Source organism: Mauremys mutica, chromosome 10, assembly GCF_020497125.1.
Source record: "Mauremys mutica isolate MM-2020 ecotype Southern chromosome 10, ASM2049712v1, whole genome shotgun sequence".
NCBI lineage: Eukaryota > Metazoa > Chordata > Testudines > Geoemydidae > Mauremys > Mauremys mutica.
Window position 1 is genome coordinate 37,472,531 of NC_059081.1, and position 16,575 is coordinate 37,489,105.

The window sequence follows — 16,575 nt, forward strand, 5'->3', positions numbered from 1 at the left end:
GACTCTGTGCTACAACATACAACTTGTCTTCAAACCTATGTTTAAGGACTTTATCTTGCTCCTATTGCTGTCAATGGCAGGGGCCAGGGGACACAGAACCTCAGGATGGACCAGATGGACCACAGGTCTGATCCAGTAGAGCAGTTTCTGTGTGTCTAGGACTCCAGTCTTCTGCAGAGCTACCAATACTGCAGTTAGGGGTTACATTGTCACCATTTAAGTCAATGGGAGTTTTTGCCATTGACAGCAATAGGAGCAAGATAAAGTCCTTAAACATAGGCTTGAAGACAAGTATAAAAATAAGCAGGTTATCAGTGGGAGTTAAGCGCCTAAATATTTTTTCAAAATCTGGCCTTGAGCGTTAAGTTCTATGGACCTGATCCAAAGCCAACTGAAGCCAGTAAGTGCCTTTCCATATAGCTCAGTGGGCTTTGGATCAGACCTCTGAATTCCAAGGTTCAGTCATTTAATTAACTAACTTTTACGTTTGAAACTTGTGGGTATACAGGGTTTCTGAGTATAATCCACAAACAATACTGGGAAAGTATCAGAGGGGTAGCCGTGTTAGTCTGGATTTGTAAAAGCAGCAAAGAATCCTGTGGCACCTTATAGGCTAACAGACGTTTTGCAGCATGAGCTTTCGTGGGTGAATACCCACTTCGTCGGATGTGGGAAAGTGCCCTCTTTCTCCTAGTTTCAGAGTAGCAGCCGTGTTAGTCTGTATCCGCAAAAAAAACAGGAGTACTTGTGGCACCTTAAAGACTAACAAATTTATTTAAGCATGAGCTTTCGTGAGCTACAGCTCACTTGTAGCTCATGAAAGCTCTTTCTCCTAGTGTTTCATCCCTTTTCTAATGCTAACGTTTTGTGGACCAAGTTTTCCTTTTCGCTATATAAATCCAAAATGCTAAATTCTGGCTTTTATTACCAGAAGTACTCAGCACTCTTTAAAATAACAGACTGAGGCACAGAGGTAATACAAACAAGAAGATTCAGAATTAAAGCTACCACAGTGTCACTGAATCATAAATGTTAGAAACAAGAAAGAGCTCTTAGGGCTAAACCTGCATACCCTTACCTACATGAATAAGCCTGAATCATGTAAAATCCCATTGAATTCAGTGGCTTGACTCCTGTGAGAAAGAATGACCAGCTCAAGACCCAGGTAATCTAATCTATTTCATTACCATTCTGTTTTTTTCTAATGCCTTTTGCAATCCCATTTTGACCCATGTACCTGAATCTAGCTGCCAGGGCTTGCACCACCAGGGCAGGAAATAGCTAGCTTTTTACACAGAATGACTTAAAAGGGCCTGGGGAGAAGGCAGTGGATTAGGCCACCAACAATGTAATATAATACCAGTGGTTTGAAATATGCAATTCCTAACAGGAGAAACAAAAAACATTGTGATTAATATTCAAAATTTGTCCTTTTTAGAAAAATTGCATGAGTCTGGTTCTTCTAGAAACCTACAAAGCTTTAAAATGTTTTTAAAGCAAAATTGTTTCCTTTTTATTTTTTGAAAAGGGTGAAAGAGGCCTCCCTGGGCCACCTGGATTGACTGGAGAAACTGGAATAGGATTGCCTGGCCCAAAGGTAAAAATGCTAGTCATACGGTATACTGTGCGTACCTTTGTAAAAGAACAAAAGCAACAGCAGCTGAATATATACATCTTTCATATATCATTGGATTAAATACAATAAAAGTTAAGATTGTGATACCTGCCAAGTTATTCAAAGTGTTCATAGATTAAAACGGGGGTTGGCAACCTTTCAGAAGCGGTGTGCTGAGTCTTCATTTATTCACTCTAAGGTTTCGCATGCCAGTAATACATTTTAATGTTTTTAGAAGGTCTCTTTCTGTAAGTCTATAATATTACAACTAAACTATTGTTATATGTAAAGTAAATAAGGTTTTTAAAATGTTTAAGAAGCTTCACTTAAAATTAAATTAAAATGCAGAACTCCCTGGACCGATGGCCAGGACCCGGGCAGTGTGAGTGCCACTGAAAATCAGCTTGTGTGCCGCCTTCGGCATGCGTGCCATAGGTTGCCTACCCCTGGATTAAAACAACCACAAAAACCAACCACCACTTTATAGTATTGGTAGAAATAAAACCAGGGAGTACATGACTAATTGAGTATAGAGACAAACAAAATAATATTCTGTTCTGAACACACTTGGTGGTCCAGATAGTTGGCACAAAGAATACAAGCTTACTGTAAACAAGATGTTAGCCTTCTGAATAAGGGCTGTATCTGGTTTATACTGTACTGGGATTGCTATCACCATCTCTTTCTAGAGCAAACATTGTAGTTTCTCAGCTGCTGAAATTCTGCTGAGTTAAAGTTCACAAGGACTCTCCATTCAGTTATTTTATCAATTATCTATCATCAAAAATCATAATTTAAAAATATTAATATCAAACACAGACTTACCAAAAAACTCATAGTGCATGCTGTGTCTTATGCATACATGGAGGTCTGAATCATGGTCCAAATTTAATTTCAAGCTTCAGTTTCAAAAACATGTTTGAAAATGGAGTTTATATGAGGAAAAACATTTTTTCTAAAATAAAAGCAAAGCAATGCTGTGGCAGATATTGCAATCACATGTAATATCTTTGGGGACCATATTGTACTAAGTCTATGAATGGTTTATGTAGGATTGTATTCTGCTCCATGGGGGAGGGCTACCACAGCTCCTCCAGGTACTAAAAATCAGTGAAAGATTTAGTTTGTGTTTCACCTTAATCACAACTCTAAAGAGGTACCACCTTCTGGAGTGGTTTGCATATACTGATTCAGACTGGGTTTTCCAGAGACTAGAGGACAAAGGAAGGATGTTTGATAAGGATGAGCTTGAACTGACACGGGCCTTCGTTCTGATACAGAAAACAGACAGGGCCTTCTGTCCAAGAGCCCCAGCCTTTGCAGAAGGGTTGGAAAGAGTTTGACTAACCAGGGCCCCATAAGGTTGATGGGTGACCTCTGGTAAGCTTTTAGAATCTGCGTAGGAACTTTTATTGGTTTTTTTATTATGTTCTCTCTGTAATGTTTTACCTTAAGAATAAAGGTGCTTGCTTAGAAAGCAATGGGTGGTAACTTGCAACTGCTAGTAATACACTGGTCTTAGCCCACAGAGAGTAAGCAAAGCACAGGCACTGGCCCTAGACAACTGGGGATATTGCAGTGTAAGGCAGGGAGCTGTGCAGCCTTAAAATGCCAGTCAGGAGGGAGATAGACACAGGTCTCTGCCCAAGAGCGATGACTGCTGGGATCCAGAAACCTTAAGTGGGTGTCTGGCTGTCAGCTAGATATGTTAGAGATGGTTATAAGCACGTCAGAATAAGATCTGGTAGATGGTTATAAGTAAGGGTACGATTTGATCATGGAGGTCACAGATTCCATGACTTTAACATGTCCACAAATTCTTCAGCTTCAATCTCCTGCAGCAGTGCTTGGGCTTCAGCTTCAGCCCCACTGTGATCATAGCCTGATTTTGTACATTTTTACCATGAGCGTTCCATGAATTTTGCCCAATTTTACCATAACAAACGCATATCCATAGTTATAAGCCATGGTTATAAGCAAGCTATTGATGTATCTACTGGGTCTTATGTGTTGCCAGGGAGGTGAGAAAATTAGGATTTGCCTCACTTATATTCAGGTAGATTAAACACCCAAACAAAGGATGCCTGATTGAAAAGTGTTTATATATTGTGCAAATGCAAATACCAATACATAAAAAACAAGCTTTTTAAAATATGTCTTTGTTGGAAGGGTGACATTGGCTTGACAGGAAGACCAGGCCCTGTTGGCCCACCTGGAGCTGGTGAGCCAGGACTACCGGTATGTTCTGTGTTTGAGAGCTGAGAGAGGGAAGCCCTCTGAAGGCCCATATGTTAGCAAGTACTTGCATGCTAAATTATGCCAACTCTTTTCATCTTTAGACTAGTTCTCTCTTATACACATGAAATTGTCTTTGACTTTCATCACCCTTGGTTGTTTGAAGAACCTATCTCGAATTCCTTATCTTAAACTGTGCTTCTACTCCATGAAGTAACTATGAAAAATGGCATCTTCATACTTGGAAAAAAAAAATCTGCTCCTGCATGTTTTCAAAGACATATCTGCTGATTTAAGGTTTTACTGCTTTTCACTCCTCTTAACGTTGCAGAGCCTGCACAGCTAAAAGAGAGGTATCTGGGTTCTGTTCCTTTTTGTGGATCATTCCAAACAAGTGCATCTGTGTAATCCCCATAAGGCATTCAGGTTGCATAGGTTTCCCTAAAAATCATAATTTGGTCAGCAAAATCAATGACTGATGAGGAAAAAACCCATGCATGACTGGGTTTGTAGGGTTGTCAGTGAGGAATCCTGCCCTTCCCTCTATATGTCTTTTTACTTGTAAATTGAGTACACTTGAGGCAAACCTGGGGCCCACTTTACCATTTTTACAGAGTCACTTTTCAGAATAGAACCAATCCCTTTTCCAAATCAGTATGGTTTAGTAAGCTGTTCAATGTACTCTGGGCTAAATTCTCTTCAGTTCAATGAGGTTGTACCACTGTAACCATAAGGAGAATATAGTCCAGGATTATTCAGAAATAGCTTTTCCCCCCTGGACAGGCAGAAGTTTGTAAGAATTATTTCATACAACATTTTCTCTTTAAAATGAGAGAGCTGTATTTGATGAGAAATAGACTGACCTCAGCCCAGCTTGAAAAGAAATTCATGCAAAAGAATGAGTGCTTCTTGCTGAAGGGTTCTGAATCCACAGGGTAAGGAGCTTTAATAAATTATACACTAGTGACAGTTGATCAGTAAAGGTACGAAGATGCTCCCTTCATCACCTGTGCTAGTTACCCATACTGCAGGTAGCTACATGGGAAAGAGCAGCCTCTGTGGAGGTCATACATCCCCTATTCTGAGCATGTGGATGAGAAGAGGTGGTGAATGGACAGAGACTTGGCTGTACCCCCATATGCCAGCCACCATAGCTGCACCAGTGCACCAGGAGACATACAATGCACTAGGTATAGGACAGACGTCACTCAGGGTATCCTAGTACATAGAAGAGGACTTGGAAGCAGATTATGACAACAATGCTTTGACCTATACATTGGATTCCTGGCAAAGCAATAATAGAACTCTCTGCTCAATATTTGTCTCAGGGCCAGATTCATGCTCCATGCTCAAAGTTCTCACTGGGAATGCCACACTGGAGGCACAGCAGAATCAAGGCCCTCAATCTTTTGAGGGTTCCTCCTTTCTTTGGCAGGCCTACTTGCTTTACAATAATTATTTAACAATAAACTGTCTCCAGTCCTCTATAAACTGTAAACTCTTCTGGCAAATCATAATTCTGGTCAATTTTTTTGGAAACCCGAAAAAAAATTACAAAATTGAAACACACAACTGTTTGAAGAGGAGTTTCCTTTTTATTATTGAAGGCAGTAGGATTTTCTGCACCTAAAATTAAGTATAGTTCTGAAGCTGTACACAGGACCCCCTCCAACCACAGTTAGCTTTTATGGATTCTACTTTACTGACGTTCTGAAATCTGTCATTCTGTGCCTGCCACTTTCCCAGAATAAAGTTGAGAGGCAGACACAGGGAGCCACTGTATAACGGGGCTAATATATGAAGATTCTGGACCTGTCTTTAGCACAAATCTTTGCCCACTCATATTTACTAGACTATGCTCCCACCAGCAAGTATGCTGTTGTTTTGTTCATACCACAGAGTCATAGCTCTCTTCACGTAAACCTTCTTGCACATTATTTTGTGTGGCCTTTAATCTGATTCTCTCTGCATAGTATATTATGCTCAAATGTTAATAAGCCTTAATAATAATTTCCAAAATGAACCAAAAAAATGGGGAGGGAAGAATTAAGAAGACGAGTAAAGAGAAGGAATTTTCAATGACTCATAAGTAAGCCACTAAGATAATCCTATGTAACATGTCATAGCTGCAGGCCAGAATGCTTTCTTTGTTGATTTATTGTGACTATCACGTTACCTTATTATTTTGAACAGGTTATAACTATGTACCAATTCAAAGAGATGTTTAAAGACCAACAGCAAGACTTATTGCTCTGTTATCAGTTTGAATAGTTGATATATTTTCTAGGCTGTTTTAAATTTATTTTAACAGGGGCCTCAAGGACCTCAAGGGATTCAAGGAGAAAGAGGTTCACCAGGTGAAGGGCTTCCAGGACCAAAGGTACCGTAACAGAGAGTATATAAGGCCCGATCCTGATCCCATTTAAACCAGTGACCCACTTTCACTTCAATGCTTACAGGATCAGACCTATGGCAAAAAAATTAGCTAGTCAGATTAGCCTGCAAATTAACCCTCTGGGGCAAATAGGCCGCTCAGTTAAACTAGTACAAATTCACTGAAACCAGTGGCTCAGAATGTTACCTCTAATCAGAGCTGCCCTTTGTGCCCTCCACAGCCTGTGGCCTCTCCCTCCTGCTTTGAGGGACCTTAAAAGGGGAAAGAATTGGAGCTTTAATTTTAAAATAGCCTCTTGGAATATATAACCTTACCTTGGAATATAGTCTTGAAAACAAACTAATCTAAAGTGATCCCTAGAGTGGAAACTTGTCATTGATTTTTCCTAAATCTTTATACTTTAAACCTTTACCTTCATCCAGGGCTGGCATTTAGGGTTAATTAAAATCTTGGCCACAGGTCCCTGAGTTTGTGGAGAACCCCAAATCAGCTGAGGGCAATACCTCCCAGGCTACTGTTGTTGGCATTCAGATATGGTAGCTCATTGATGAGGGGACAGCACTAGAAACATTGCTAGCTCTCTTCCAGATGTTGGCCTGAAGCTGAGCCAGCTCCTAGGCTGACAAGCCAGTGTGATCTTTGGCTACAACAACAGACAACTAAATAGCATGAAAGATTCAGCAGTCTAGGCATGGGACTCACAAGGGACTCCCACATTCTAGCCCTGTCCTGAAACTGACTCCCTCTGTGGCCTTCTATGTAACTTTCTGCTTTATTATCCCCATTTTATAAATGGAGACTGAATCTTAAATACCTCCTGGGTAAACTGTAATGATTATGTAGTTATTATGTATAAATTCTCTACAAATGCTAAAAGTCACCAGAATTAACTTAAAACTTCCAGTGGTTGGGGACTTCATGACTCCCAAACTCCTAACGTGCTTGAACAATTGTCCCTTGCAGAACTTTAAAAAAAAGTGTTGACAGCCATGCCTAGCCCCGAGCAGGAGCAGCTGGACTTCTCCGGAGTGCAGGCAGAGGGCCTAAAGAGTTCCCCTGTCCCACAGTTTTTAAAAATGTGAAATGAGTCAGGTAAGGTTGAGGTATATCCCAAAGAACTAACTCCCCTCAAAATCTCCAAGGTGACCCTGGGCATAGTTAGTGATGATCATGGTAGTTAGATGTCAGTTATGTTTGGGGGAGTGGTGAAAAATCATTTTGCAGGTATGTCCACAAATGCTAATATTGGGTTTCCCTCAACTCAAACTCTCTTGCATTTTGTTTAGCCCAATACTGCAATAGCTGGGTTTGATTTTGGCTGTTGCTATCAGAATAATCATTTTTACTTAAATTCATCGCAATTTCCGATATATATTTCAGGAAGAATTGTAAAAGTTCTCTGATGTTGTTAATGTTGATCATTTACCTTTACATAGCAAAGACTAAAATGTTTTTAAGAAAACACAGACAGAAATCACTTCACCACTACTGAAATACAGCCACTATTTAACAGTGCCAAGCAACACTGCACAAAAGATTAAGGAAGTGAAGAATGCATCTAACTGAAGTTACAGAGAGAATTTAGATAAGCAGAATGAATGTATTTTAACCAAACTGGAATTTGGCCAGGACAGCAGGGTTATTAGCACTCCTGTGCCTACAAAAATGCACTATATTTTACAGCCAATTTGAAATAAAGCCAAACATGTATCAACAGATTCTATATTATTGTATAATCTCCAGTCCTGTTGCCAAGTATGTCAGGTCTCTGACATTAAATCATGTATTTTAGAAGTTGATTTGTAAATCTAAAATAAACTATACAATTGCTTCTTCTAAGAAAGCTTGTTTGTTAAAAGATTAGACTTTGGTCAGAGGAAAACGTATGCAGATGTCCTACAGTAGTAGGGGAAAGGAATGCTATTTTAAGTAGGAAATTTCAAAAAAGTAAGGAAAACTAAAATGAGAAATTTGATTAGTGGGGGAAGGTCTTTAATTCTGTTGACTTCACTATGTAGAACTATGATAATTTGCACCAGCTGAGTGCTTCTCCTATATGTTTTAGTAATAGAAATAGAAGGAAATTCAATCTTTTTCTCCTTATTAAGTTGCATTTTCCTTAAGACCTCCTTTTGTAGTTCTTTAAAAAATTCCTTGTGTGTATGACAAACCCTTTTTCACTAATACCCCTTGTCTATTTCTTATCACCTCCCATTTCCATCACTAATGCTTGGCTGCCATACTGAGAAAGCCATTTCCTACTCTCAAATTATTAAATTGAAACAATGACACAATGTGGACTCAGTGCTGAAATCCTTATTCAGGCAAAACAACAAAGGTCAAATCCTGCTTACCTTATTTCACCAAGACTACTCACATGAGCAAATGAGCAGAATCCATCCCTGAGCAGGTCATGACGCTTAGCCCTGCTGACATTTAAACCATTGATTTGAATGGAAGCAGGATTAAGCCTAATGTGCTTGAAATGGAAAGAAGGGTAAAGAGAAGCTTGTTCGTTTCTCTTTTGTGATCAGTCTCAAACTGACAAGTGTTCTCATCTGAAAAGAAGACCTCTTTGGTACACCAAGAAACAAAGAAATTCAGGCACTGCCTTCTTGTTCTTGTTTTGATTTCCATCATTATGCTACCACTAGTCTCTCTGATTTGTACGGAAGAGAGTAAATAACAATGGATTGCTGAAGTTAACATCATGTAATTTTTTTCATATAGGGAGAGCGTGGTTTTGATGGTCCAAAAGGACCTCGTGGACAGCCAGGGCCTGGCATAAAAGGTGAAAAGGTGAGCAGTAAATATGTCAGGCAGTTAACAAATTACAAAGGAATCTGAATGCAGTGGGTGTTGATATTAGCTACAAAAGATGTAATGAAGCAAAATAAAGAATTTGGTATCTACAATAGGAGCCGCACAATACTTATTTTGTGCTGAGATTTATAGCCAATAAACTGCCCCAACCAATTCTAAGATTTCTTCTTAGTAAAATGTGAGACAGAACAAAAAGTGATTGATTCTGTGGGAAAGTTAAGATCTGGAATTGAGGGTGGGGGGGAAGAGACTAACAGTCATTTACAGCAGCTGACCAGCATGTGCAAAGATGTATAAATGGATTCTTTAGAATCATAGAATAATAGGAGTGGAAGGGACCTCGAGAGGTCATCAAGTTCAGTCCCCTGCACTCATGGCAGGGCCAAGCACCATCTAGACCATCCCTTAACAATCTCCAGTGACAGATTTCAGGGCTTGGTGATCATAGACTCAGCAAGTGAGTCTGCCGCACTATAAAACACAAGCGGAAGAAGAAGAAATGTGGAAGGTGTAGGATCAGAGCCTCAGCTAGTGTATATTGAAGTAACTCCATTGACTTCAGAGGAGCTATGCCAGTGTACACCAGCTGAGGATCTGACCCAAATTGTTTCCATATCTTTACGAAGTTAAGCAATTGTACTTTGTTCAACAGGGTGAAATTGGCCCACCTGGTTTACCTGGGCCTATTGGGTTATCTGGCATTGGGATTCAAGGAGAAAAGGTGAGATTTTCATTTTTAAAGCATTTCTGTAATATTGGGAGAATATTTTAATTTTAAAGATTAATTTTTAAATCTTTTCAGGGGATAGAAGGCCCAAAAGGACCGCCTGGTCCAAGAGGGCCACCTGGACAAGGGCTACCTGGATCAAAGGTAAGGAAATTCACTGATGTAAGAGGTACAACAGAAATTTCTTGTTTTAGCATTAAATGTCACATATAAGAAATGGCTTAATTTTATGATGATTCTTAATAAAGTATTGAAAGTAAATAGGTACACTGATTCAGCTACAATAAGTTATTACTTTTCTATATTAATATTATTGTAGGAAATTTGGACTCCTAACCCATTACAAGGCCTTGCTAAACCCACACAAATGCTATGTGCCTAGTTTCTTTCTATGGCCTGCTGCTATCAAAGAACCTTTTGGGACTCTATATGCCAGAGACTGGGGTTCTCTACTTCATACTTGCACTTCCTTACATAGGCTGCAGGCGCTTTTGATCTCTTCCAATCTCTCCAGAAGAATATTTTATGCTTGACTGAACATCGCACCAGGCCTCACGCAGCAGTATCCCTCTTCCTGACTGCATTGCACCCCTTCCAGAGCAGCATGTCATTGTCTTACAGACTGCCTTCTGTTCTTGTTGCTTGTGCTGGTTGCTTCTCCCTATATTTCATCTAATGTTGTGCATTTAGAAATGTTAGAAAGCAGCACAAGGTTTAATTAGGATCAAATTCTTAGGTGTCAAAATTAAAGTCCAGAAGAGTTCATCCAAGAGATGGAATTGCTGGTGAAAGAGGTCACCATGAAAGCTTTTGGGACAGGAGATTTAAAGGGGCTTTCTGAAAAGAAATATCAATATGAGCAAGAAATATGGGCCTGTGAAGGGGTTCACTCACCACAGAAGCACCTCCTCATGGCCAGGTGTGGCATAGTGGCAGCATACCTATATGGTACCCCCTACCACTGGTCACTCCATCTCTGCAGTGGTCTCTCTTCCCACAGCTCAGCCCTCAGGTCATGTTTTAGTCCATCCCTTCCAGGGTAACAGAGTCCAACCTAGCTATAGTCCAGTGCCTTCACAACAGGTATTCTGTCTATCTCTGGGCTCTGAGGTCCTTATACACCTTACCTTGGGGAGTTTCAACCTTCCTTGATAGCTGGTAGAGGGAACTAGACCCTTCCTCTACTCTCGGTTCCAGCCCAGGAACCCTGTGGCGGGCAGCCAAGATCTACTCCCTCAGACTGCTTGCTGTCTCTCTGGATTGCTTCCTACCTTTTCTATTCATCAGAGAGTGATCACAGACTATCTCCCCGCAGCCATTTCTTTTTCTTCTGCTTATGTTTTATAGTGCGGCAGACTCACTTGCTGAGTCTATGACCACCAAGCTCAGGACGCTATAGATTAATTCTTGAATTAAAGTCTTTCACCTTTCCCAGTATTCTAAAATAATTGCAATTTTTTTATGGGGACCCATTTTTCTGATGCTTTTACTAGATGTTGCAGTGTAAATGTTGATACTTCAAGGCCTCTATGTTTTTCATATAATACCCCCTTTCAATGGTATGCTCTATACTCCTAAAGGAGATGATCAACTGTTTACTAGACCTTGCATGGCCAACATAATCCATCTTTATGTTTGCATCTAACAAACAAATTAATATTTAAGCCACAATGGCCAGTTAAAATTCTAACTAGACCCACTTCACATTCTCTCTCAAGGCCTTGGAGTATATCAGCATTTTCAAATCTTGGGCACATTTCACAGAATCTTTTTCCCTTCATTTCTTTTGCCCATATTTCTTGCCATTCCTCTGAGTCATTTTTAATTAGCTTTCTAAACTCCAGTTTACTTAAAGGGATCTCTAAATCAGATTGCTCATGTTTGACAGCATTTTTTGCCACTTGGTCTGCCAGCTCATTGCCCACTGGCCTACATGCCCTGGAATCCATGCTATTATTATGATTACACCCAACTACATGAATTCTGTTAACAGTAATGTTTCATTAAATATATCATTTCTGAAATCTGAAGTGCTGTTTCTGATCACCAGTAGTCTTGATAACGGATCAGACAGGATGACTATGGCAGCTGGCACACCTCTATACCCAATTTAATGCCAGCATTATCCATACCTGTTCGGCTGTCAAAACATCTACAAAATTTGATAGCCTCACAGCTTTCTTAAACGAAGGAATGAAGAATGTTGTTCCCACTCTTCCTGTTTTTTGGCACCATGAGTATACATACGGCGGTAGCATCCCACTTATCAGAAACCATATTGATATGCCATATCTTGCACATTTAACACTCCTTTTCTCTTAATTTTATTATACAATTCCATATCTATCTTAAGAAGTATAATTTTCCAATTATTATGCATTTTCCCAAAGCGATAGATTAATCTCTTTTTAGTCTTTCTTTTCACTAAGATCATTTGTCCATGCTTTAACCCTACTTACATGAGGCATTTTTGCCCTACACGTTGACCACTTAATTCCTAGCATTCATCATATATTAGCTGGGTATTTCCATCTTCTACATGTCCAGTGACTTTAACCAAAAAGGTTAAATCCAAAAGCTTCATTTTTAAAGTAATAGGCATTTCACCAACAGCTATCTGCAGTACATACCAGCATTGTGATGAAGACACCACATGCAATTTGCAACACCTGAGCTTAGACTGAAGTCAAGCTTTCTCAAATTTGTTTTTGATGCCAAACTGAAAACCTGGCACCCATACTCAATAATTTGTCTTATTAGCGTTCTGAATAGCATTACCACTGCTTTCTTATCTGCAACACAGGAGGTTCCAGAAATACTTCTAAGTCATTTGAATCTGCCTTTACATTTATCTCTAATGTCAATATGATCCTTCCAATTGAGCTTGCTATCAAATACTACACCTACAAATTTGAAAGCTTTTAACTATACTTATTTGCTGTCCATTGTAGATACAATTTATAATCTTTTTAAACTTTCCTTTTTGTGAATAGTATTCCCTTAGTTTTATCAATTGAGAATTTAAAATCCCACATTTTCCCATTTTACATACTTCATTGGTGCTTCATTTACTCTTAAGCAGCTATTTTATGGTTTCTGGTTTTAGCCATATGGCACAGTAGTCAGCAAATAAAGTGATGCCTATTCCTACACTCATCTCTTTTGGAAGATCATTTACCAAGATGTTGAATAAAGTAGGACTGATGACACTCTCCTGTGAAGTGCCATGTGTAAGTGTATATATACTGGAGTAGGTTTTCCCTACTCTAACCTGCATAGTTCTTTTACTTAAGAAATCCCTTCTATACCTATACATTCTTCCTTTTATACCCATGGTAGCCACTTTATGAAATTAACCCTCCTTCTATATCATAAGTTTTTTTCAATATCCAGAAAAGTGATTATAAATTCTTTAGTTCTTTTACCTTTTTATTCTTCTGTTTCTGTCCTTACAGTATGGTCAGTTGGGCGCCTTCCCGTCCTAAACTCACTCTGCTTGCTACCTAGGAGTCTGTTTCTCTCAAAGAATGAAACCATTCTCTCAGTTATCATTTTTACCATTTCAAACGTGATGTAAGGGTGGTTAGACTGCATGCATCAGGTCTGGATCACAGCTTTCCTGGTTTCCTTACTGGAACAATAACCACATGCTTCCAGTCTATTGGCTCCTCACCTTTTCCTCATATACTACTGCACAGTTTTAGTACCACTCTCAGTCTTCTTTCAGGTTGGTGTTTACAGCTGCTTTCTGCTACAAATTTCCTGGCTTTATAATCGCCATCAGCCAGACTTCATTATCAGTTAAGCCTGACCCTCTCTCTTTTACAGGTACTGCCAGGTATGTTAATTGGCTCTCAGACCCACATTAACCCCTTCAGGGTTCCAATTCTGAATCCTTTCACATCATTAGGCGTTTGATATGGTTATAACAGGTTTAGCAATCTCTATCAGGTAAAGAAAAGTAACTAGGGAACAGCAGAGAGCTCCTCACACATTTGGAATGATTAAAAGCAGGGATATGTTCTACTCATGATATAAAGAGACAAAAGTAAAGTGTATTTGAAAGCGAGATGTGCTCTCAAAATGTCTGCTACATTATTCATACATTAACAGCATTCATCGAGACCAGTGACAAGTCCCTTTAGGTCAAAATTTTAAAAATTTAGGACCTCATATAATGCATTTTTATTAAGCTGAATGCTCTTTCTGTAAATGTAATCTGCCAAGAAAATGTAGTCTTATCTTTCTGGTGCTAAAAGCTCTTCAAAAACATTTTCTGTTTAAGGGAGAACAAGGCTTGCCAGGAGAAACTGGAGCTCCAGGAGAAAGAGGTCCTGGGGAACCTGGTTCAAAGGTATGCTGTTAATAAAGAGCTCTTTCCTTCTCCTAAATTACTTAGGCACTTTTGAAAATCCCACCTGTAGGAACTAAAACATGGACTTAAAAGCTAAACTTTAAGCTCCTATTTTTAAAAACTTTGGCCACTAACTTTTAACGGCATCCAAAAATGTATGTTTTAAAATGTTATTAGCACTATATGCTTGCAGACAAATTCCATAGGGCTGAAACAATCCAGATGCATAGCCAATACTTAGGCTTGAGTGGTGTTTAGGCCTCATTCAGCCTGGCTGCACAACCACTGTGCACAAGAGTAAGGGGGCATAGGAGCTACCTTAGTGCCCAGCACAGGCTAGCCACATCAGCCGACCCTGAGCAGCACGGGGAGTGCAGTAGCCATGGGCTGTTACTCTCCCTCTAAGAAAAGTGGATGGGGAGTGATTGGGCAGAACCTTGGCTCTGCCCACAGCTCACCAGCCAATAAATCAAAACTGGCACAGACGGGGAAGTAAGTTATGTCAGCAAAAAGGGTTGGCACAACTTATATCCCCTGTGGGGGGCATGGATCAGTGTTCATGTCACACTCCCCATCAGTACCCAGCCCAAGCTGAGGAAGCTAATGATCCATCCAGCAGACCAAATTCGGTGATGAATCCTGATCATGTGCCACCTGAGGCACTTGCGCATACACTAAGAAGACTTTCCCTGTGACACACAGATGAAGCAGCAATCAGATTGTGACTGTCAGTCTAAAACTATGTGAGATCAAAATCAGTCATTGATGGACAAATGAATACAAAATATATAACTAGGGTTTTTTTTTTATTTACAAAGGTTTATCTGAATCCAAAATTACCACATTTAATCTGAATCCTAATATATCAGCTCAGATTCTTAGGTGGTGTAAATTGGCCTCGCTCAGTTGACTCAGTGGAACTATGCTGATTTATATTAGCTGAAGACTGGGCTCATCATATCATATTAAACTCAGTGCTAGTATTTACTTAAAATACTGTCACTTTTATTAGTTAAAATAATAGGATAGTGACTTTTTAAATAAAAGTAAATTGAATATAATTATGAAGAATTAATAACTAACATTCATTACATAATTTATCCTTAATATACAATGTATGCTCTTAATAATCAGCTAGTACAGTATTTCCTGATCCTTCCTTCCGTACGTGTCTGGAATTCAGAGAAGTTCTCTGTACAGGACTGCAAGGTTAGATCTCATATGCCTAAAGGTTTTTCTTGCAAAAAAAATTAGGAGCCTTTTTAAAAAAAAAGAGGTTTCCCTGATTATAAGAGATAATGGTACTATAGTTACATTTAAGATATGGACATGTTTTTATTTATCTCCATTATTTATTTCAGGGTGAGCCAGGCTCTTCAGGACTGGCAGGTCTGCCTGGTCTTCCAGGGGAAGATGGAGCCCCAGGACAAAAAGTTTGTGTGTTTCTTTGTCCTCAGCTTTCCTCTTCCTCTCTCAGCTCACATACTGCCTGCCCCATCCCTCATACTGATACCCTGGTCCAGCAGACAGCCATCCATGGAGTCTGGGACAAAGGGATTGACATTGCTGAGGAAGGGATGAGCACTTTCCACATGTACGCTGAAAAGTCTCAATGAGGTTCTGTAATGGGGTACACTCACCACTGAATAAGGAGATTAGCTCTCACCCAGTCTGGTGTCCCGTCGTTTGATTGCTCACACCATGGAGTATGGTTTCTATCTCTCTGTGGACTCAGGGTGCTCCTTCTTTGTGACTCAGCCTTCCGTCCAGGTCACTGTCCAGTCCTCCCCTTCCGGGGTACCAAAGTCTCTCTGGACCAACAATCTGTACACTGTCCCAGGAAGTCCTCCGTCCCAATTTTAAGCCTATGTCACTTTTCCAGTGGCTGGTACACGAACACGGGCCCACCCACTATGCCAGGTTTCAGCCCAGTGACCCAAAGCCTAGCAACCAGTCTGCTCAATCCCAGACACTGTTGCTATTTCTCTGGACCGCCTTCAACCTAGTCTTGCTCAAGCCTTTCTTACCCAAAACCCTCTAGGTCACCGTCAGTTCAGGGTCCAGACCCCAGGGCTTATGGTCCCTGCTGGGTTTCATCCTTTCCAAAGAATGACTGCAGACCATCTCCCTGCAGCCCCCTTCTTTTTCCTCTTTTGTATGGCGAAGCAGACTTTATTGAATAGTTTATACTTGCCACCAACTACAGTTCCTCGTTACTTAGCCATTTATAGTCTCTCTCTCTGCTCTGTGTCTTTCAGGTAATGTAACTGTGCCTTTTAATAATGCCCCATTTCCCCCAATGTTTTTACTAAATAACAATGTAATTTTTGTTACCTTAAAATGTTCAAATTCCTCAAAGTTTCTCCCTTTCTTTATCAAAGACCTTAAATACCTATAAAAGGTCATCAATTGTTTCGTTCGCCCTA

General features: G+C 39.9%; 1 protein-coding gene across 1 annotated transcript in view; it reads left to right on the forward strand.

The window, feature by feature from the left end:
- LOC123378640 (collagen alpha-1(XXVIII) chain-like) overlaps positions 1-16,575 on the forward strand; it is a 69,824-nt gene that overhangs the window by 22,703 nt on the left and 30,546 nt on the right. The window contains exons 11-18 of the mRNA XM_045032696.1: positions 1,529-1,597; positions 3,785-3,853; positions 6,162-6,230; positions 8,976-9,044; positions 9,721-9,789; positions 9,871-9,939; positions 14,081-14,149; positions 15,511-15,582. Coding sequence (XP_044888631.1) covers positions 1,529-1,597; positions 3,785-3,853; positions 6,162-6,230; positions 8,976-9,044; positions 9,721-9,789; positions 9,871-9,939; positions 14,081-14,149; positions 15,511-15,582 — 555 coding nt within the window. The remainder of the gene's footprint in view (positions 1-1,528; positions 1,598-3,784; positions 3,854-6,161; positions 6,231-8,975; positions 9,045-9,720; positions 9,790-9,870; positions 9,940-14,080; positions 14,150-15,510; positions 15,583-16,575) is intronic.